This window comes from Rhinoderma darwinii, chromosome 1, assembly GCF_050947455.1.
Source record: "Rhinoderma darwinii isolate aRhiDar2 chromosome 1, aRhiDar2.hap1, whole genome shotgun sequence".
NCBI classification, from domain to species: domain Eukaryota; kingdom Metazoa; phylum Chordata; class Amphibia; order Anura; family Rhinodermatidae; genus Rhinoderma; species Rhinoderma darwinii.
The window spans coordinates 591,549,074-591,573,076 of NC_134687.1; the positions used below are offsets into that span (position 1 = coordinate 591,549,074).

Genomic DNA, 24,003 nt, shown 5'->3' on the forward strand with positions numbered 1-24,003 from the left:
TTTTGCCCACCGGAGCCGCGAGAGGGCTTATTTGTTACGTTACAATCTGTAGTTTTCATTGGTACCATTTTAGGGTACATGTGATTTTTTGATCACTTTTTACTCGAATAAAATAAGTTGACAATGTTTTTTGTCTTTTTTTTTTTTTACAGTATTCACTGTGCGCTATAAATGACATTTTACTTTATTCTGCAGCTCGGTACGATTACGGCGATACCACATGTATATCGTTTTTTTTATGTTTTGTGGCGTTTGTGCAATAAAAATCACTCTGTGTCACCATATTCTGAGAGCCATAATTTTTGTTTATCTTTCAGTCAAAAAAGCTGTGTAAGGGCTTGTTTTTTGCGGGACGGGTTGTAGTTTTTATTGGTATTATTTTGGGGTACATGCGAATTTTTGATCACTTTTTAGTCTATATTTTGGGAGGGGTGATGATCAAAAAAATAGTGATGCTAGTATTGTTTTTTAATAAATTTTTGCGGTGTTCACCGTGCGGGAAAAATAATATTATAGTTTTATAGTTGGGGTCGTTCCGAATGAGTCGATACCAAATATGTGTACTTAAAGCATTTTTTGTTTTTGTAACTTAACTTGTTTTTACACTTTTATAAAACATTATATATTTTTTTTTACTTGAAGACCTGCAGCACTGATGGCTGCTATAATACATTTCACTACCTAGGTAGTGTAACTAACAAACTGTCAGTGTGACGTTGACAGTCACACTGACAGGAAGCCTATGAAGACCAGCTGTCAGAATTGTGAATACACATCACGTCCTGGCTGGAGGTAATGTATATTCATGGTCATGACACTGCAGTAACGTTATAGTGTGTGTATGTGGCTGCACATAGCGATATAGATATATCGCTATGTGCTGTGTAAATGAATGGGGAGAAGTGTATGACACTGATTGGTCAGCGTCATACACTTCTCTCCACAACACCCACTTGGCCATATAGTAAAACACGCCCGGTTAGTCGTTAAGAAACTCATTAGCATAAAGCGAATATAGGTCATAACTCCGTCAAAAATGATAGTTTTTCTAAATAAAAAAAACACTGCCGTAATCTACAATACAGCGCCAATCACATCATGTACAAGATAGGGCATTTATAATGTGGTGACAAAGCCTCTAACAAAAAAAAACAAAACAAAAAAAGCAACAAAACCCGCAGCATAAAATCTGCACCGGTTTCCCCATCAAGGGGAAAAACTGTACCTAAGATGCATTTAAACAACTGCTACATTAATTGCGGATTACATTCCCCAGCTACGTGGATGAGATTTGAACACATTTCCTCTACATGCTGCTGGACATTTTCCAGACGGAAATCAGAGCGTGCTGAGGATTTTCTGGATGTTCACTGAGAATTTCACCCTTGTCGCAGCATTTCCGTCCTGTGTGAATCCAGTTGAAATGTACACTAGATGGCGAAAAGTATGTGGACACCTGACTACACCTATGAGCATCCCATTCCACAATACTGGGCGTTAATATGGATTTGGTCCCGCCAACCCCCTTTGTATGTAGCAAAAACAACTTCCACTTTTTTGGGAAGACTTTCTACAAGATTTGGGAGTGTCTGGGAATTTTTGGCCATTCATCCAGAAGAACATTTATGAGGTCAGAAAGTGATGTTGGAGGAGAGGGCCTGGCTCACAATCTCCATTCTAATGCATCATCAAGGTGTTGGATGGGGTTGAGGGCAGGGTCTGTGAGGTTAGTCATGTTCTTCCACACCCAACAATGGCTCCATGGACCTTGCTTAGTGCGATCGGGCACAGTCATGCTGGAACAGAAAAGGGCTGAACCCCAAACTGTTCCCACAATTCTGGAAGCTACAATTGTCCGAAATATCTTGGGATGCTGAAGAATTAAGATATCCCTTCCCTGGAACTGACGGGTGGACCTCAATTTTAGGCAGATTTCTGAATCCTCACTCCACCAGCAGGACGGCTTAGGGCCTGTTCACATCAGTTTAGGTTTCCATCGATGGCTTCCGTTTGCATTACCATTGATTTCAATGGTAACGCTTCCATTGCTAATGGTTTCCATTTATCTCCATTCCGTAAGGTTTCCTTTTTTTTGGGCAGATTCAGTAGCTCAGTCGACTACGCTATTGTTTCCACAAAAAAAAAACGGAAACCATTAGCGACAGAAGCATTACCAATGAAATAAGTGGTAATGTAAACGGAAGATACGGTTTCCGTTTGCGGGTTCCTCCAACGGAAAGGTCTGATGGAACCAAACAACGGAAACCGAACGCCGGCGTGTACACACCCTCACAATTTAAGTCACAAATTTTAACCAAAAACACCACAATAAAGAGAGAACATTTGTCTCCAAACAAAAAAAAAAAGCGCATCAGAAAACGGGACATTTGTATTTTAATGCTTCACCATTTTCAAGATCTCTAGTTTCTCTCAGTGAATGAGAACATTCTTGTTCACATCAAGAGGCTGAACAGACCCCCATACAGATCTAGTACTTCTTACAGCTGAGTGTTTGCTACAGTTGTACCTAGTCTAGACATTCCTCAGTGAGCTAAACATAGCAGCGTCACAAATCCTTCACCTGTCCGGACAGTTCATACCAATGTATTAGTGAAGGTAAATAGTATCATCCTGGAGACCCTTGAGAAGTATAGTATTAGGTCTGTACTGGATTTTCAACCCCTAGATGTAAACAAGAATGCTCCCATTCACTGACAGCAAGCAGAAATATGAAAAAAATTGCGGGGAATTGTAACAGATACGGCTGAGCTAAGATAACCAGTGAGCTGGTGACAAAGAAGCAAGACGACTTTTGGACCCCTTCCACGTGTATGTATACATCCTACCCCGGCCCGACACACAGGCCTCGTCAATATCTGTAGAATTGAGAGGAGGGTGTTCGGAGTATGACACCCCCCGGGCGACGTCACAACCATCCCAGCTCTGCTGCACTCACATTCTGCAGGACACAAGCGTCTGAGGAATTCAATGCTAACCTGGTAATCCTCTCATTTACTAAGTAAAGACACTGGCGTGCCCGACAAACCACTAACTAGACCAACAACAGACAAGGGACGCTGTGTGACCAACAGCCAGAGGAAAGGACAGCGGCCATGCCGGAGATCTGTCAATCACCTGACTGCAAACTACAAGGGGAACACAGGCAAGAAGTCAGTAAAAGAGACTTGAGCACTCACCTCGAACGCACAGGAGAGACATGGCCTCTGCTGGTGGGGATCACTCCAAGGAACATGAGGCGGGCAGGGTGATCCTGCAGGAGGATTAATTAGGATTAATAGCGAGAATTACTGATGCCACCTGGGCACAGAAGTGCTAGAGGGTCAGACCATGCTACTAGGCAAATAATGTTATTCATTTGTGCAGGGGGAATAGAGGGGATGAGATTATATAGAGGAGGGGGGAGGGACATAACAGTAGATTATATAGAGGAGGGGGGGATATATCAGTAGATTATATAGAGGAGGGGATGATGTAACAATAGATTATATAGAGGAGGGGGGGATATAAATAGATTATATAGAGGAGGGGGGATATAAATAGATTATATAGAGGAGGGGGGATATAAATAGATTATATAGAGGAGGGGGGGGATATAACAGTACATTATATAGAGGGGGGATATAACAGTAGATTATATAGAGGAGGGGATGATATAACAATAGATTATATAGAGGAGGGGATGATATAACAGTAGATTATATAGAGGAGGGGGGGATATAAATAGATTATATAGAGGAGGGGGGATATAAATAGATTATATAGAGGAGGGGGGGGATATAACAGTAGATTATATAGAGGGGGGATATAACAGTAGATTATATAGAGGAGGGGGGATATAACAGTAGATTATATAGAGGGGGGATATAACAGTAGATTATATAGAGGAGGGGGGATGCTATAACAGTAGATTATATAGAGGGGGGGATATAACAGTAGATTATATAGAGGAGGGGGGGATATAACAGTAGATTATATAGAGGAGGGGGGGATATAACAGTAGATTATATAGAGGAGGGGGGGATATAACAGTAGATTATATAGAGGAGGGGGGATATAACAGTAGATTATATAGAGGAGGGGGGGATATAACAGTAGATTATATAGAGGGGGGGATATAACAGTACATTATATAGAGGAGGGGGGATGCTATAACAGTAGATTATATAGAGGAGGGGGGATGCTATAACAGTAGATTATATAGAGGAGGGGGGATGCTATAACAGTAGATTATATAGAGGAGGGGGGATATAAATAGATTATATAGAGGAGGGGGGATATAACAGTAGATTATATAGAGGAGGGGGGATGCTATAACAGTAGATTATATAGAGGAGGGGGGATGCTATAACAGTAGATTATATAGAGGAGGGGGGATGCTATAACAGTAGATTATATAGAGGAGGGGGGATGCTATAACAGTAGATTATATAGAGGAGGGGGGATGCTATAACAGTAGATTATATAGAGGAGGGGGGATGCTATAACAGTAGATTATATAGAGGAGGGGGATGCTATAACAGTAGATTATATAGAGGAGGGGGGATGCTATAACAGTAGATTATATAGAGGAGGGGGGATGCTATAACAGTAGATTATATAGAGGAGGGGGGATGCTATAACAGTAGATTATATAGAGGAGGGGGGATGCTATAACAGTAGATTATATAGAGGAGGGGGGGATATAACAGTAGATTATATAGAGGGGGGGATATAACAGTAGATTATATAGAGGAGGGGGGGATATAACAGTAGATTGTATAGAGGAGGGGGGGATATAACAGTAGATTATATAGAGGAGGGGGGATATAACAGTAGATTATATAGAGGAGGGGGGGGATATAACAGTAGATTATATAGAGGAGGGGGGATGATATAACAGTAGATTATATAGAGGAGGGGGGATATAACAGTAGATTATATAGGAGGAGGGGGGGATGATATAACAGTAGATTATATAGAGGGGGGGGGGGGACATATATCATGTTACTCTATGTATAAATATATATGGAGGGGGCAGGAAGAGCTCGGTAGACTGCAGAGATTATGTATAATGAAAAGGTACCGGCAAGAATGGAGGCAGATAATGAGGGGACATGAAGAACAGGGCAGAGGCAAAAGTGCACGGAGAAGGATCTGGAGCCGCCGCTGCCACCGGGGAGAAGTCCAGTGAAGTTATAAAAGAACGGAGCCGATGCCCGAGTCGCCGCTCACCTCCTCTCTGCTCCCGGGTCCTGGCCGCTGTCACTCGCCGGACAATCCCTGACAGCAGGTGCTCATCAGGCGGACACAAGAGTCAGTGTGAGGGGAAAGATCCCAACTCCTGCTCCTCCCACTCCTATACACAAAGTACACACCCCTCTTCTCCGTGCATGGTTCAGCTCACCTACGGCAGCCCCAGGGGAAGGTCCAACCCATCCCACAGCCACACAGGGGGAGCAAAGGCGGTGGAATGACATCGCACAGGTGACAGGGATGATTGACGTGGACTTGGTTTGTCAGCCAATAGGGGCGAAGAGGCGTGGCTATGACTAATGGGCGGGGTCGTTGAACTCATTGTTGTGAGGTGGTATAGTAGGACGATTTACTGCTGTGTCCATGCGCTGGGCGGAGCACACCTGTCTGTAATGTTGTATAGCAGTGCTGCGTACACCTGAGGAACTATTATGTAGAGGTGTATCTAAGCCTATTATGTGTGATACTCTTTCCGGAGCGGGTGTATATAATTCTATAATTGTGATGCTGTCTTCTGAGCAGGTGTATCTAAGCCTATTATGTGAGATACTGTCTTCTGAGCAGGTGTATCTAATCCTGTAAGGTGTGATACTGTCTTCTGAGCAGGTGTATCTAAGCCTATTGTGTGATATGGTCTGTTGACTGGTGTATCTAAGTTTATAATTCCTGATACTATGCTGCCTTGTCTATGTACATACGTCTGATACTGAGCTAATGTATCTAAGCCTTTGCTGTGGCTCTGGTTTGGCAACTAGGCGGGTCCCTAATACAGCATATAGACAGGAGTTTTACAGAAAAGATGAAGTTTTGCAACTTTATACTTGATACCAATTATGTTTATTTTATTTGAAAAAAAATCCACTATAGGGGAAAAATGGGAAAAGTTTTTTTTTAACTTTTAATATTTTTTGTTTTTTCGTACATTATTAAATACTTTATTCAATTGTTCTTTACTTTCTATTTAGTCCCCCTAGGGGACTTGAACAAGCGGTCATTGGGTCGCTGGTACAATTCACTGCAATACCTCTATACTGCAGTGAATTGTAATTTTTTGCAGGCTCCTATTCAGCCCTTAATAGGGGCAGAAAGATGGCAGACCGGGGGCCTTCATTAGGCCCCCAGGCTGCCATGACAACCATCGGCACCCCACAATCACAAAGCAGAGGGGAGCGATGGAGTGACAGAGGGTCTTTCCTCTTTCTGATGGCTTAGATGCCTTCATCGCTATTGACTATGGCATCTAAGTGGTTAAACGTTATCTCTGATTTCGTGTCGGCGGTAACATACAGCCAACACCCGCTGAGTATTGAGCGGGTTCAGTCCTTGAGCCTTTTCCATACTTCACCCCTATCGACTATGACATAGGCCTGATTTACACGAGCGTATGCGTTTTGCGCGCGTAAAACACGCAGCGTATTGCGCGCGTTGCCATTGCGTTTTGCATGCGTATACGCAGGGTTGTTGCGTTTTTAACGCGCGTGCGACCTACGTTTAAAACGCGCGTAAAAAACGCAGGGGTAGTTAATGCGAGGCCAGCCTACAAATAGGCCTGCTGGCCCAACCCCTGCTTGCTGGGTGAACAGGTTGTGCACCTTATTGCAGCCTCTGCAGAAACCCCAGTGTGTGTTTCACCAGTTGACACGTGTTTTGACTTGCAAGCCACATTTATGCCTTCTCAGTCGCTGGCACGTGTGTTGCTTGCGTGGATGATTTTGCGTCGTTTTGGCGAACGGCGACCCATGCTGCAGCACCAGACGCGTGGAAGAAGTCGCATTTGGGTTCATCCACTTGTGGCCCAACGAACCTCCAAAGGGCACTTTCATACTCTCTATGAGGACTTCCGTCGTCACCCCGAAAAATTTTGAGCGTTCTGCCGCATGTCTGTGTCCACGTTTGATCTGCCGCTTGCGCAGATTCGCCCTGGAATCACCTACCAGAATACCAACATGAGACGCTGCATTTCCCCAGAGGAACGACTGCTTGTGACCTTGAGGTATGTGTGCAGCTGCTATTAGTTCTTCGAGGACGCTGTATGTTTTACAAGTCCGCCATAACGTGTTCTTTATTGTTTTTGTTTTATCTTGCCTCTAGATTTCCGGCCACAGGCAATAGTTACCATTGGTTACATTTAGAATTTATTTTGGGAGTGACCACCATTTCCTTCATTGAGACATCCACCTGTGTTGTGCTGTGGCAGAGCTTAAAGAGGCTCTGTCACCACATTGTGCAACCCCTATCTGCTATTGCAGCAGATAGGCGCTGCAATGTAGATTACAGTAACGTTTTTATTTTTAAAAAACGAGCATTTTTGGCCAAGTTATGACCATTTTCGTATTTATGCAAATGAGGCTTGCAAAAGTACAACTGGGCGTGTTGAAAAGTAAAAGTACAACTGGGCGTGTATTATGTGCGTACATCGGGGCGTGTTTACTACTTTTACTAGCTGGGCTTTCTGAAGAGAAGTATCATCCTCTTCTCTTCACAACGCCCAGCTTCTGGCAGTGCAGATCTGTGACGTCACTCACAGGTCCTGCATCGTGTCGGCACCAGAGGCTACAGATGATTCTGCAGCAGCATCGGCGTTTGCAGGTAAGTCGATGTAGCTACTTACCTGCAAACGCTGATGCTGCTGCAGAATCAACTGTAGCCTCTGGTGCCGACACGATGCAGGACCTGTGAGTGACGTCACAGATCTGCACTGCCAGAAGCTGGGCGTTGTGAAGAGAAGAGGATGATACTTCTCTTCAGAAAGCCCAGCTAGTAAAAGTAGTAAACACGCCCCGATGTACGCACATAATACACGCCCAGTTGTACTTTTACTTTTCAACACGCCCAGTTGTACTTTTGCAAGCCTCATTTGCATAAATACGAAAATGGTCATAACTTGGCCAAAAATGCTCGTTTTTTAAAAATAAAAACGTTACTGTAATCTACATTGCAGCGCCTATCTGCTGCAATAGCAGATAGGGGTTGCACAATCTGGTGACAGAGCCTCTTTAAAGACCACGGTCATGCCTCAGCCCACGACAGAACAGTGGCTCCGAATTTCGGAGGGATTTCTTCGAGCAACTCAAATTCCTAATTGTATTGGTGCCCTAGACATCCGTGTGAAGAAGCCCCCACGCAGTGGCTCGTGATACTATAACTACAAACTGTTTTTTTCTGTGGTATTGTTGGCCTTGGCGGACACAAATTATTGTTTCGCAATTGTTGACATAGGCTCGTATGGAAGCTCTGCTGATGCCCGCATATTCCGTTCATCAAGAATGGGTAAACGACTTTTGAATAATCAACTTGCTGGCTCCAGCGGCCCACTAATCCCATATGTCATAGTTGCAGATGAGGGGTTTGCCCTGACAAGGCAAGTAAATCGGCCTTTTGCAAGAAGCGGCTTGGATGAGTGTCGCCGCATGTTCAATCTCCGCCTATGCCGAGCTTGAAGATGTGTGAATGTGCCTTTGGCATGATGTCGAACAGGTGGCGGGTGTCTCTGTCTACAATGCAATTGTCCCCGCAGAATGTGACACGTGTCATACAAGCGTGTGTAGTTCTGCATAATTTCTGCCGCATTCATGATGCTACGTTTGATGCAGAATATATAGTAACACATGCACCCACCAGCAACACTGTCCCGGCTATTCCACTAGGGAGATCTCTCACATCCGGACACCGAGTGCGGGAGAGTTTGGCGGCATATTTTGTGAGCCCATCAGGAGCCGCACCATGGGGGCTTGATGTCATTTAAAGGGTTGCATATTTCTTTGTTTTTTCTGTCCACAGGTCCCAAGTGGCCAGTGTTTGTTGTTTTAGGTTAGGGGCTTGTAGTGTTAAGGACTCGCAATACATAAGGACCCTTGACGTGGGTTGCGAGCTTACGGCCTGATGCACACGACCGTGTTCGGTCCGTGATATACGGTCCGCATGTCGGCCGCATGTCCCGGACCGTACAAAGTACAGGGAGCCGGGCTCCTAGCATCATACTTATCTATGACGCTAGGTGTCACTGCCTATCCACGTAACTACTGTCACACACTAAAACATGATTACAGTACGGGACAGTAGTTCCGCGGACAGGCAGTGACCCCTATCGTCATAGATAAGTGTGATGCTAGGAGCCCGACTCCCTGCACTGTGTTCGGTCCGGGACATGCGGCCGACATGCGGACCGTATATCACGGACCGAACACGGTCGTGTGCATCAGGCCTTAATCTGTTGGGGTTTGTTTTTGCCATTCCTGAAACTGTTTGCATGAGAATGAATTATGGTAGACAAAAAATTTTTGCAAATGTCCTTTGTGTGGCTATTGTCACATGACAGCACGCCAACTTTCACATCTCTTACAAACAATGGCAGACCCCTAAAGATGAACTAATACCTCATTGAACGTGTGCAATAATTTTGGGACAAGCCCAGCAGTGTGTGAGTGTACAGTAAAATACATTTGCGGAAATCATTGTGTGGAGGGGTGTGAAAAAAACACGCAATTGCAACTGTCAACACCTTCGTATTACTGTTTATTATGCACATCAAACAACGGGTACAAAAGAACCCAACAAAATAAAATTAACAACACACCAACATGGTGCAAAACGGATGTGGGCAGACTATGCAGCCCTTCACAAATGTGCGTTGCTCCGCTCAGCCCACAGGCACTTTTATAAGTGATGGTATTGGTGGCCCGAGGAGGAGTATGCGGGCATTTCAGCACCACTATGCTGGCCATGGAGCTGCTGAGGATGTTCCTCTCCAGCATAGTGGTGCTGATGATGGCCCTGGTAACTGGGTCCAGGGAAAGGGGGAGCGATGGGTTCCGGACCTCTGTTGTATTGCGGCAAAAGCTGCTCGCGGGCAGGCAGAGGCCCAGGGGAAAAACGGGCAGGCCCAGGTCGATAATAAGGGTGAGGCCGTGCGCTGGGGGTGGGTGGGTGCTATGGGGCAGGGAAATTGGATGTGGTGCTAGCCACGGCGAATCCTCGCCACTGCTCGATAGCTGGGAAGCAGTGGTGTGGATTGTGGGGGATGTGGCGCTATTAGGGAAATGATGGCCGAGTGGAGGCGTGCCACCCTATCCTCATGTACCCTCCGCAGCAGGAGAACGATTCCCCTGGCAAAGAAATTCTGCCCGTCCTCGTCGGCCGCTCGACGAAGGTAGTCCAGGACCCAAGAATCCACCTGGGCCCCGGCGGATGGCTGCTGACGGCGTCGGCGTCTTGGTGGTTGTCGCGCGGGGGGGGGGGGGTGTTCTCTTGCGGAGCGAGTACGGCAGGGGCTGACTCTACTGGGGCCGGGTCCTGGGGTGTTGGCTCCGGGGTAAGGGGCACCAGTTAACTGGTGGGAGGTTGCGGCACAGACTCTGGCAGGTCACTCTCCTCCTCGGTGTCGTTCAAATTGTCCGTGGTTCTGTAATAGAAAAACATACTGAGAAACCAATAGTCATCATTGCCCAAAAAAGCTGTATGGTGAACATGACGTGCAAACAAACATCAAGTGCTTCGTGTACATATAGGGCCGTTTTTGGGAAGCCCCATCCCCACTTCGGCCTCTGTCACCCATCTCACGCCGGAATTGGTCCCTGCAGCTCCGCCAGCGTGTTTTTATATCCAGGACTGTAGGATGAAAAACAAAAACATGGTCACACATTGCGGTAACGCACAAAGAAATCGTCCCTAAAATACATGAGGGGCCCTACACATCAAATGACATGCTACACGGTGATGCGGCAGCAACACAAAACGTCAGTTGGGCATTTAGCTAAAGACACAGACAGGGACACACTACTTCAATAGAGATGACATTGCATAGTTTATAAAGACATGTAGTCTAGTGCGGTCGCGGGTTCTGCTGCTCTCCCATTCTGTGGTAAACAGCGCCTGGGCTATCTGCTCCCATGCGTCCTCCTTGGCCGTGCGGTCATGGTAGGACTCCGCACGGGTGTCCCATATTTCGCCCTTCTCCTGCACCAGGCTGATAAGCCTCTCGACATCCATCCCACGCGGCATGCCTGCACTTCTCTGGGTGGAGTTTTCAGTCTGGCCCACTCGCATAGGAAACTCAAGCACTTCCTGGTTTGTGCTTGTTTGGACCAGCTTTATAAAGTCATTTTCATGGACATAACAAGTAATGCGTGAAAAACGCGCATCCAACGCAGGAGCTTCCGTGTGGTGTGCGTGATGCGCGAACAACGCATGAATATAGGACATGTCGTGAGTTTTACGCAACGCACTCGCGCTGCGCAAAATTCACGCACTGTCTGCACTGCCCCATAGCGTATATTACGCTCGTGTAAATGATGCCATACAGTTATGTCAAATGTCAGTAAGGGATAAAGGATATAACCCTTTCCTATCCAATTTTGGTACCAGCTCTGAGTTGTACAAAGCCGTAATCTTGCACCTATAGAAATCTATGGGACTCTGCTGTTCATCCTTATGCCTCTGATTACATGTGTGACAGGGTCCATCTAATGGCTTTGAACCTCTGGTTTTCGTTCAGTAAAATGTTCAGCAGCATGTGGATGAGATGTGATAAAATGGCAAATCCCGACTGAAAATCCACAGCATTTCCATCCTGTGTGGACCCGGCCTTAAGATTTCCACCACTATTCATATGTTTTTTTATAGCTCAGTAGCTGTGCCGTATTCTCGCTGCATGTCGCGTTGAAGAATGCAGATCACGTTGCACTAAAATTCTATATTGGTGTACCACCCAGCGCTTTGCCAGTATTAGTAAATATCCCCAACTATCTCAAGTATGGACTTAAAGGGGTCATCCCACTGTAACAACTCCTTTCATATTGTGGGTCCCCCTCTGCTAAGCCGATTATGGGAAGGGGGTGCATAATGAAGTGAAATAAAAACGTGCTGTAGGAAAATGATGTGCGCCCATCTCTTAGTGAGGCCTTTCGAACTATAGGAAGTACTGATGGGTTTAACCCCTTAGATGCCACGGTCAGAAGCGCCGGTGGCATCTAGGTTGTTTGTAGCCGATCAGCACCCCCGCGATAGCAACCGTCGGCCTAAAAATGGCCTCCTGGTCTGCCAAGTACGGAAGCTTTAATGCACTACCTAGGTAGTGCAATGCATTCGAACATAAATCAGCGGTGCGGGCCCTCAAGTCCCTTAGTGGGAGAAAAAAAGTGAATAAAAATGTTTTATAAAATAAAAAAAAGTTATAAGCTTAAAAAAAACAAAACTTTTTTTTTTCCCCGTAATAAATCTTTTATGTTACAAATGCGACATGGCACCGGAAAACCATTCCAGCAAAATTTGAGCTCCAAAAGCCAACTGATGCTGCTTCCCTTTTCAGCGACTGCAGTTTATGACCACATATGGGGTATTGCTGTACTCAGGAGAAATTGCTTTAAAAATATTGGGGACCTTTTCTCCTTTAATGCGTATGAAAATGAGAAAAATTGAGATTAAACATTTTTATGAGAAAAAAATTTGGATTTTTATTTTCCCAGCCTAATTCCAATGATTTCAGCAAAAAAAAAAATCTGTGGAGGTCGAAATGCTCACTATACACCTAGATGGAATCCTTGGGCAGTATAGTTTCCAAAATGGTGTCTTTGGGGGGGGGGGGGGGGGGGTTTCCACTGTTTTGGCACCACAAGACCTCTTCAAACCTGACATGGTGCTTAAAATATATTCTAATAAAAAGGAGGCCCCAAAATCCACTAGGTGCTCCTTTTATTTCTGAGGCCTGTGTTTCAGTCCATTAGCACACCAGGGCCACATGTGGGATATTTCTAAAAACTGCAGAATCTGGGCAATAAATGTTGTGTTCTGTTTCTCTTGATAAACCTTGTGTGTTATGGGAAAAAAATGGATAAAAAATGAATTTCTGCAAAAAAAAATAATTGTAAATTTCACCACTGCATTGCGTTAAATCCTGTGAAATGCCTAAAGGGTTAAGAAACGTTCTAAATGCTGTTTTGAATACTTTGAGTGGTGCAGTTTTTAAAATGGGATGACTTATGGGGGTTTATAGGATAAAAACCCCCTAAAAGCCACTTCAGATCTGAACTGGTCCATAAAAAAAAATTGGTTTTGGAAATTTTATTTAAAATGTGAGAAATTGCTGCCAAAGTTATAAGCCTTGTAACGTCCTAGAAAAATAAAAGGACGTTAAAAAATTGATGCCAACATAAAATAGTAGACATATGGGAAATGTTTTGTGTGTGGTATTACTATCTGTCTTACAAGCAGATACATTTACAAAATGCAAATTTTTCCAAAATTTTGGTGTTTTCACAAATAAACACTGAATGTATCGACCAAATTTTACCACTTAGGGTATGTGCACACGTAGTGACCAAAAACGTCTGAAAATACGGAGCGGTTTTCAAGGGAAAACAGACCCTGATTTTCAGACGTTTTTTGAGCAACTCACGTTTTTCGCGGCGTTTTCGCTGCGTTTTTTACGTCCGTTTTTGGAGCTGTTTTCATTGGAGTCTGTGAGAAAACGTCTCCAAAAACATCCAAAGAAGTGTCCTGCACTTCTTTTGACGAGGCTGTATTTTTACGCGTCGTCGTTTGACAGCTGTCAAACGACGACGCGTAAATTACAGGTCGTCTGCACAGTACGTCGGCAAACCCATTCAAATGAATGGGCAGATGTTTGCCGACGTATTGCAGCCCTATTTTCAGACGTAAAACGAGGCATAATACGCCTCGTTTACGTCTGAAAATAGGTCGTGTGAACCCAGCCTAACAGATTACAATGTGTCATGAGAAAACACTCTTGGGGTATGTTCACACGCAGAGTCAAAAACGTATCAAAACAGCTCCTGATTTTCAGAAGTTTTTTGAGCCACTCGCGATTTTCGCTGCGTTTTTTTCCGGCCGTTTTTGGCGCTTTTTTCAATAGATTCTATGGAAAACAGCTCCAAAAACGTCCCAAGAAGTGTCCTGCACTTCTTTTTTGTGGCTGTGTTTTTACGCATAAAAAAAATGCTGCGAAAAACATTCTGTCGGAACAGAACGCCGTTTTCCCTTTGAAATCAATGGGCAGATGTTTGGAGGCGTTCTACTTACGATTTTTCGGCCGTTTTTCAAGCGCTTACGGCCCGAAAATAGGCCGTGTGAACATACCTTTAGAATCGCTCGGATAAGTAAAACCACTACAACGTTATTACCACATAAAGTGACACATTTTAGATTTGAAAAAATGGGCTGTGTCCTCAAGGCCAAAATTGGCTGCGTCTCCTAGAGGTTAAGGGTTGTACCCAACTAAGACATTTTCTGGCATATCCACGGAATGTTAACCTATATTAAGAACGCAGGGCTGATTATAGCTTTTCTGCTGCTGAGGCAAAAACTAAAACAATGCCCCCCTTTCTCCCCACTAAAAATCCTAAGTAGGAAATCCTGGCAGCCAACTGCTATTTGATCACTTAGACTTGTAAATCTAAACATCTGCACCAATTAACTAGAGGGGGTCCCTGAGCTGCATGTCTGCCTGCTGCTGTCGCCCACCTCCATCATCCGGTTGTTCCCAGTGGTGTACATAGAAAAGAGGGGGCAGCATAGCAAAGATTAAAATGCTCCCAACATTTAGGTGCCAATTTTTCCCATCCAGGACACAAGGGCCTCTAAGCCCTTTTCATGACCCTTGGGCCAATCTCTACCCCCTCTGGAGAGAGGACTCATGCACAGGTTCTTTGCACCCAATAACAAATGGTATAGGACCAACCAGAACCGGGCCCCTCTCCAAGAGCCCCATAGCAGTCGCATGGTCTGTCTCTATGGTATGTACGTCCCTGGTTGTGCCCCTCTCTGCACAACTCTGCGGCCAGCGCCAACAACCACGGTTCATCCTCCTCCTCTTGTCTAATAAGATGTAGAGGCTGAAGAGGAGATAGTCAAAGCCAGCTGTGCATACGTTAGTTAGGCTCTATCTCTCTGTATAAAGCAGTCCACGTTGGCGTGCTCTTGTCCTCTGCAGGCTCTGCTGACTGGCTGTCCTTCATGTGCTGCCCCCAGAGGCGGATTCAGCAATGAAATATAGGGGGGGGAGGGGTGAAAGAATCTCAAACATTTGTACCACACACTATCAGCCATGTAAGTAGAAAATACAGGAGTGGGACATCTGGGGCATCAAACCCCTAACGAGAACCCAAAAAAAATTTGGACACTCGGCCAGACCGCTAAATTAATTCAGACTCCAAAGCCCTCAATTATTTCAGACCCCAGACAAGACATTCAATAATTACACAAACCAGACCCCTAAATAAATTTTGACCCCAGACCAGACCCCTAAATATATCAGACCCAAGACCAGACTAATGAATTAATTCAGACCCCAGACTGATCCATTTACTTACCACTCCTCAATCCCGATTCCTCTTCATCTCCAGGCATAGACGAACACTATGGGTATGTTCACACGGCTCGTTTTCGGCCGTTTTTCAGGCCGAAAAATCGTAGGCAGAACACCTCCTCCTAACATCTGCCCATTGATTTCAATGGGAAAAACGGTGCTCTGTTCCGACGGGCCGTTTTTTCGCGCGGCCGTTTTGAAAAACGGCCGGGTAAAAAAACGGCCGCGAAAAAGTGCAGGTCACTTCTTGGGACGTTTTTGGAGCCGTTTATCATAGACTCTATTGAAAACAACTCCAAAAACGGCCGTGAAAAACGCGAGTTGCTCAAAAAACTTCTGAAAATCGGGAGCTGTTTTCCCTTGAAAACAGCTCCGTATTTTCAGACGTTTTTTGCTAAGCGTGTGAACATACCACTATACAGTCACTATGTGGTGGTAATATTGGTATTCGTATAGTGGATTTTATTCAGTAATAGTATTGTGGTATTAGACACTAAGCTGTGGTAATATGTGGTCATGATGTAGAGGTATTCAGTAACAATATGGTGGTATTCAGTCACTATATGGTCATAATGTGGAGGTATCATTCAGTTAAAGTATGGTGGTATTATTCAGTCACTATGTGGTGGTAATATGTGGTCATGCTGTGGCTGTATTATTCAGTAACAGTATGGTAGTATTATTCAGTCACTATGTGGTCGTATTAAGTGTGTATATATGTATTATTCAGTCACTACGTATGTGGTTGTAATATATAGTAACAGTATGGTGGTATTGTTCAGTCACTATGTGGTGGTAAAGTGTGGTCATGCTAAGGCTGTATTATTCAGTAACATTATGGTTTATTATTCAGTCCCTATGTGGTCATAATATGTGGTCATGCTGTGGAGGTATTCAGTTACAGTAAGGTGGTATTATTCAGACACCATGTGATGTTAATATGTGGCCAATATATTATCCAGTTACAGTATGGTAGTATTATTCAGTCACTATGTAGTGGTAATATGTGGTCATGGTGTGGCTGTATTATTCTGTAACAGTATGGTAGTATTATTCAGTCACTATGTGGTCGTAATAAGTGTGTATATGTGTATTATTCAGTCACTACGTATGTGGTTGTAATATAAAGTAACAGTGACTGAACAATACCACCATACTGTTACTTTATATTACAACCACATACGTAGTGACTGAATAATACACATATACACACTTATTACGACCACATAGTGACTGAATAATACTACCATACTGTAAGTGAATAATATCACCACAGTATGACCACGTATTACCACCACACAGTGACTGAATAATACCACCATACTGTTAACTGGATAATACAGCCCACCATGACCACATATTACTATCACATGGTGTCTGAATAATACCACCATACTGTAACTGACAAATACCTCCACACCATGACCACATATGACCACATAGGGACTGAATAATAAACAATACGGTTACTGAATAATACAGCCTCAGCATGACCACACTTTACCACCACATAGTGACTAAACAATACCACCTTGCTATGTGGTTGTAAAGTGTGGTCATGCTGAGGATGTATTATTCAGTAACGTGGTTTATTATTCAGTCCCTATTTGGTCATAATAGATGGTCATGGTGTGGAGGTATTTTTTAGTTACAGTATGGTGGTATTATTCAATTACTCTGTGGTGGTAATATGTGGTCATGGTGTGGAGGTATTGATCAGAAACAGTATGGTGGTATTATTCAATTACTCTGTGGTGGTAATATGTGGTCATGGTGAGGCTGTATTATCCAGTTACAGTATGGTGGTATTATTCAGACACCATGTGATGGTAATCTGTAGTCATGGTGTGGAGGTATTAATCAGAAACAGTATGGTGGTATTATTCAATTACTCTGTGGTGGTAATATGTGGTCATGATGAGGCTGTATTATCCAGTTACAGTATGGTGGTATTATTCAGTCACCGTGTGGTGGTAATAGGTGGTCATACTGTGGTGATATTATTCAGTTACAGTTGTAGCAGGTTGAGGGGGTTAGTCTGCCAAGGGAGATATATCCCTAGACGCCTAATAAGAGGTTAACATAGGGTCTTCCCTCCACACAGGTGGAGGGTAATTAACTAAGAGAAAAACTGCTGGGAGTGTGTGTCAGGGAGGGGAAGCAGGAAGGTGAAGACTGCTTTTGCTGCTGCTGGTCATGGTGAGGCTGTATTATCCAGTTACAGCATGGTGGTATTATTCAGTGTGGTGGTAATACGTGGTCATACTGTGGAGGTATTATTCAGTTACAGTGTAGTGGTAATCAGTCACTATGTGGTCATGGTGTGGCTGTATTATCCAGTTACAGTATGGCGGTATTATTCAGTCACTTTTTGGTCATGGTGTGGCTATACTATCCAGTTACAGTATGGCGGTATTATTCAGTCACTATGTTGTCATGGTGTGGCTGTATTATCCAGTTACAGTATGGCGGTATTATTCAGTCACTGTGGTGGTAATATGTGGTCATGGTGTGTTTGTATTATTCATTAACGGTATGGTAGTATTATTCAGTCACTACTGTAAGGGAATTAGGTAGCGGGACAGTCGTCTCCTTGGGTAGACGGGCACTCGGTATCAAACACGTCAGTAAATTTCAGTCCGCACAGCAAAGATGTGGTACTACTGGCCTCAGCCAGTTCTATTTACAGGTTGTACATGAATAAAAAGAAAACAAACAAAAAAAACTCTATGCCTGTCCGGCACTAACTATACAGTCAGGTATCCTAACTAACACAGTGCAGGCCTAATGCCTGGCACCATAAACCATGCAGACCATACAACCTGTTATGAACACAGTCGGTTTGCTCTCACAAGCTCCTCTCCCAAGGCTGAGAGAGAGTGTGACTGAACTGCAGCCTTTTTAAAGGCCTATCACACCTGACCCCTGATTAATAGCTAGACAGCCCAAGACCAGGACTGTGTGGATGGAGTGGGGACCCACCCATCTCTCCCCACTCCAACAACCTCTCCACATGGTCTGTCACATTTTCTCCCCCCCTGTTTCAGACTAGTGGCTACAACACATCTGGTCACACAGCAATGAACTCAGGACAATGCATCTGCATTTCCCATTTGAGTCCCTGGCCTGTGTTTTACAGTAAATCTATATTCCTGTAAGGCCAAGAACCATCTTGGGACCCTCCTATTTTTCTCTTTGTTTTCACACATCCACTTAAGGGGGGCATGATCTGTGACTAATTCAAAGTGACGACCAAGAAGGTAATAGCGGAGTGCCTCCAGTGTCCATTTAATAGCAAGGCACTCTTTCTCAATTATAGCATATTTTTTCTTATGGTCGTTCAGCTTCCTACTCAGATATAGTATGGGATGTTCTTCCCCATTTCGTACCTGTGACAGTACAGCCCCCAGACCCACATCAGATGCATCCATTTGTAGAATAAATTCTCTTTTAAAATCTGGAGTAATCAATACCGGCTGAGCACACAAAATGTTTTTAAGAGCCTGAAATGATTGTTCAGCCTCTGGTGTCCACTTGACCCTTACAGTCTCTTTCCCTTTAGTCAGGTCTGTCAAAGGGGCTGCCAGTGAAGCAAAGTTTGGTATAAATCTTCTATAGTAGCCTGTGATCCCCAGGAAAGCACAAACGTGCTTCTTGTTTACAGGGTGAGGCCAACGTTGGATGGCTTCAATCTTATTTACTCGGGGCTTCACCAACCCACGGCCAATTGTATACCCCAGATACTTGGCTTCCTCCAATCCAATTGTACATTTTTTGGGATTGGCAGTAAATCCCGCCTCGGCAAGGGAATCAACAACTGCCTGTACTCTAGATAAATGGGATTCCCAATCTGGACTTTGGATGATGATGTCATCAAGGTATGCTGCTGCATACCGCATGTGGGGTCTTAAAATTGTATCCATAATTCTCCGAAAAGTTGCTTGTGCCCCATGTAAACCAAAGAGCAGGACAACATAATGAAACAACCCATCAGGCGTGGCAAAAGCTGTTTTTTCCTTAGTGTCTTCAGAAAGAGGTATTTGCCAGTACCCTTTAGTTAAGTCTAGGGTTGTTATATATCGTGCACTTCCTAGTCTATCAATGAGCTCGTCAACCCGCGGCATCGGGTAAGCATCAAATTTAGAAATAGAATTGAGTTTACGGAAGTCATTGCAAAACCTCCAACTGCCATCTGGTTTTGGACTATTGGACTAGACCATTGACTATGGGATTCCTCAATTACTCCAAGGTCCAACATTTTCCTTACCTCCTCTGTAATAACCACTCTCCTTGCCTCTGGTATTCTGTAAGGTCTCAACTTGACATTACTGAACCAGGTAAAAAGGTTATGTTTAATTAGACTGGTGCGACCTGGGATCTCAGAAAAGAATCCTTATTTCTAATTAGGAAATTTTGCACCTCTACCTTTTGGGTATTTGCCAGGGTGTCCGGTACGGTTAACTCTGGCAGCAATGGCTTCTTTGAGCCTACATGCTCAGGTTGAGACAAAGTTCCTGCAGCACGAGAGTGTCTGTCTTTCCATGGTTGTATTAGATTTATATGATACCCTTGCTCAGGCTTCCTTTTCCCTGGCTGACGAATTTTGTAATTCACCTCGTTTAATTTTTTTATTACCTAAAGGGTCCTTGCCACTTAGCCAGAAATTTACTTTCAATGGTTGGTATAAGAACAAGTACCCGGTCACCTGGTGCAAAAGAACATACTCTGGCACTGCGGTTATACACCCTTTGTTGTGCCAGCGGAGCCTGGGCCATATGTTCTTTAACAATGGGCATTAATGATGAGATTCGATCTTGCATTTCTGAAATGTGTTCAATGACACTTCTATAGGGTGTAGTTTCTCCTTCCCAGGATTCTTTTGCTATATCTAAAAGGCTCCTGGGATGATGACCATATAGCAATTCAAATGGAGAATACCCTGTGGACGACTGAGGGACCTCACGTACTGCAAACATGAGATAAGGAAGAAGACAAACAAAAAGAAAACTCTATGCCTCTCCGGCACTAACTATACAGTCAGGTATCCTAACTAACACAATGCAGGCCTAATGCCTGGCACCATAAACCATGCAGACCATACAACCTGTTATGAATGCAGTCGGTTTGCTCTCACAAGCTCCTCTACCCAGGCTGAGAGAAAGTGTGACTGAACTGCAGCCTTTTAAAGGGCTATAACACCTGACCCCTGATTAATAGCTAGACAGCCCAAGACCAGGACTGTGTGGGTGGAGTGTGGACCCCCCATCTCTCCCCACTCCAACAACCTCTCCACATGGTCTGTCACACTACGTATGTGGTGGTAATATATAGTCATGGTGTGGTGGTAAAGTGTGGTCATGATGAGGCTGTATTATTAAGTAACCATATTGTTTATTATTCAGTCACTATGTTTGTCGTTTTATGTGGTCAAGGTGTGGAGGTATTATTCCGTAACAGTATGGTGGTATTATTCATTCACTATGTGGTGATAATATGGGGTAATGGTGAGGCTATATTATTCAGTAATAGTATGGTGGTATGCACGACTGGTACTGCAGCCAGGGGCCCGGCCACAATGCTGGAAAAAAGGGGCCCATCCGCTTCTTAGTAACTGTAAACATTTCTATCCGAGCCGCAGCGTTAGTTACTTGGAAAAAGGAACGGACGCTTCTGTTCTTTCTTCCGAAGTAACTTTAACGCTGGGGCCCTGAGAGGACAGTAGGGGAAGATGCTGCATGAGAAGCATGAAAGCAGCTCCGTGTGTAGAGAGCCCGCCAGGGGCGTAGCTAAAGGCTCATGGGCCCCGATGCAAAAATTCTTACTGGCCCCCCCCCCTGCAAACTTCTCATGGCCGACGGTCCGCAGCTTTCAGCTGCATCGCTGGGTCTCCTAAGTGACCCAACAATGCAACACTAACAGACGGGAGCGTCACTAAGGCTGGGTTCACACACCCTATTTACGGACGTAATTCGGGCGTTTTAGCATTGAATTACGTCCGAAAATGCGGCTCAAAAGCGTTGGCAAACATCTGCCCATTCATTTGAATGGGTCTTACGATGTTCTGTGCCGACTGTCATTTTTTTTTACGCGCCGCTGTCAAAAGGCGGCGCGTAAAAAAGACGCCCGCGTCAAAGAAGTGCCTGTCACTTCTTCATACGTAAATGGAGCCATTTTCCATGGACTCCATAGAAAAACAGCTCCAATTACGTCCGTAATGGACGCAGCGAAAGACGCCTGCACATGCCATTATGGTTGAAATTACCGTGCTGTTTTCTCCTGAAAACAGCACCGTAATTTCAGCCGTAACAGACGCTGCCGTGTGAACATACCCTCAGGGCTTAAAATGTCAGGGGAAATAGCCCCAATACATATGTGTCCGCCCAAAAAAAAGTGTGTATATGAGACAGCATAGCATATCTATAGTACTACGACCCTATAAACTATGGATAGGATTAGATACAGTGGCTCAGCAGACAGTATCACACATGATAGGATTAGATACAGTGGCTCAGAAGGCAGTATCACACATGATAGGATTAGATACAGTGGCCCAGCAGACAGTATCACACATGATAGGATTAGATACAGTGGCTCAGCAGACAGTATCACACATGATATGATTAGATACAGTGGCTCAGAAGACAGTTCACACATGATAGGATTAGATACATTGGCTCAGCAGACAGTATTACACATGATAGGATTAGATACATTGGCTCAGCAGACAGTATTACACATGATAGGATTAGATACAGTAGCTCAGCAGACAGTATCACACATGATTGGATTAGAGTTATAGTTCCCCATGCAGGGGAAGGGCATAACAGACAGTAGTTTCTTTGCAAAGTACTGGGGACACACTTTTTTCTTATAAGCTGCTGCAGTGCTGCCTGGCTCTTACCTTTGAGACTGACTATGTCTCTGCTCAGCTCTGTGAGCCATGATGTAGCCGGCACTCTGTCCCCCGAGGATGAATGTGGGCGGGTGGCTGGACATACCTACTTATGCAGAGCAGGTACAAGATGTAATATGATGGGGCCGGGGGAGGGGGAGTGGAAAAGGTCAGTCGACAACTCATGAGGCACCTCCTGCTGCTGCTAGAACCACGACAATTCCCCCCTATGCAGTGCACAGTCTACATGCTGGCTGCTGTAGTACACAGCCTAGTGCAGCCCAGCCAATCAGTATGACCCACACTAATTGGCTGGACTGCAGCAGGCTGCGTAGTGTAGCGTCCAGCAAGTGGGCTGTGCGCTGCTCAGGGAGGGGAAATGTGTCACACTACAGGGCAGGGCCCGCCGCTGGGGATAAAGAGGTGGGCGGGCAGCAGCAGCCCACTACATACACCGGCATCTGGCATTTGCCAGATAGGCTGCCCGGCCCTGCAGTCAGCGTTAGTGTGGCGAGGGGGGCCTGCGGGCCCCCCTGGCTTACGGGCCCGGTCGCAACTGCGACCGCTGCGACCCCTATAGCTACGCCACTGGAGCCCGCCCACCAGACACAAATGACAGGACCCTGCAAGACAGGTGAGTGCCCCATCCTCCTTCACACCCCCCCCCCCCCCTGACCCCACTTGTAAAAAATAAAGTGTTTTATTTTTTTCGTTTACCTTGCGGGTTTTTTGTCGCGATTTTCGTAATCGTGGCAAAAATGGCGCTCGTTTGCTCCTGTCACAAGTAGCTATGGATGGGGACGAGCAGTCATTACTCCGATCGCTCGTCCCCATACGTTATTATCACGTCGGCAGCGCGTCTCCTTGTTTACACAGGGAGATGTGCTGCCGACAACGATAATATTAAACTTTTTTAAAACGATACGACCAGCAGATAATTGAGTGTTTGCTCGTTGTTCTGCTGATCGCTGCCCTGTTTACACAGGACAATTATCGAGAACGAGCGTTATATGAACACTTGTCTGCCCGATAATCGCCCAGTGTAAAACCCCCCTAAAGCCACTTCAGACGTGGTGGATTTGTCTCCTATTTTCGTTGCTGATTGCGCACTGAAAATCCACTACAAATTACAATACAATTCATGTGAATGGGGTTTTCAAAACCCCATTCACATGCAGCAGAAACAAATCTGCATGGGCTTTAGGGCATTCTGCTGATTGTTAAATCAGCAGCATGCCTATTATATTGCAAAATTGCCACAATGCAAAGTGTTAATTTGCTGCAAATCCTTAGCAAAATCTGTAAAGGTAAATTCACACTAGGCATAAACACTACGGATTTTCCACAATGGATTTCATTGCAGAAAATCCGCAGTGTAATACAGTAGCAGCAGAGTGGATGAGATTTGAACAAATCCCATCCACACGCTGCGTAAAAAATGCACTAGAAAACTATTGATAAATTGACCTGTGTTAACGCAATCATGGGCCAAAATATATTAGACTGAAATTTGTAATGGGTATGTCAACCGATACCC

At 44.7% G+C, this 24,003-nt stretch overlaps 1 protein-coding gene across 5 annotated transcripts in view; it reads right to left on the reverse strand.

Annotated features, from left to right (window-relative positions):
* Positions 1–5,422, reverse strand: part of UNC13B (unc-13 homolog B) — a 352,877-nt gene extending 347,455 nt beyond the window's left edge. For 4 of the 5 annotated variants that reach the window (XM_075839917.1, XM_075839926.1, XM_075839936.1 and 1 more), the window contains exons 1-2: positions 5,233–5,422; positions 3,198–3,271 (exon numbers count right to left, since the gene is read on the reverse strand). In XM_075839917.1, coding sequence (XP_075696032.1) covers positions 3,198–3,219 — 22 coding nt within the window. In that variant the 5' untranslated portion in view covers positions 3,220–3,271; positions 5,233–5,422. The remainder of the gene's footprint in view (positions 1–3,197; positions 3,272–5,232) is intronic. The other variant, XM_075839952.1, reaches the window with a different exon arrangement.
* Positions 5,423–24,003: the final 18,581 nt, after the last annotated feature.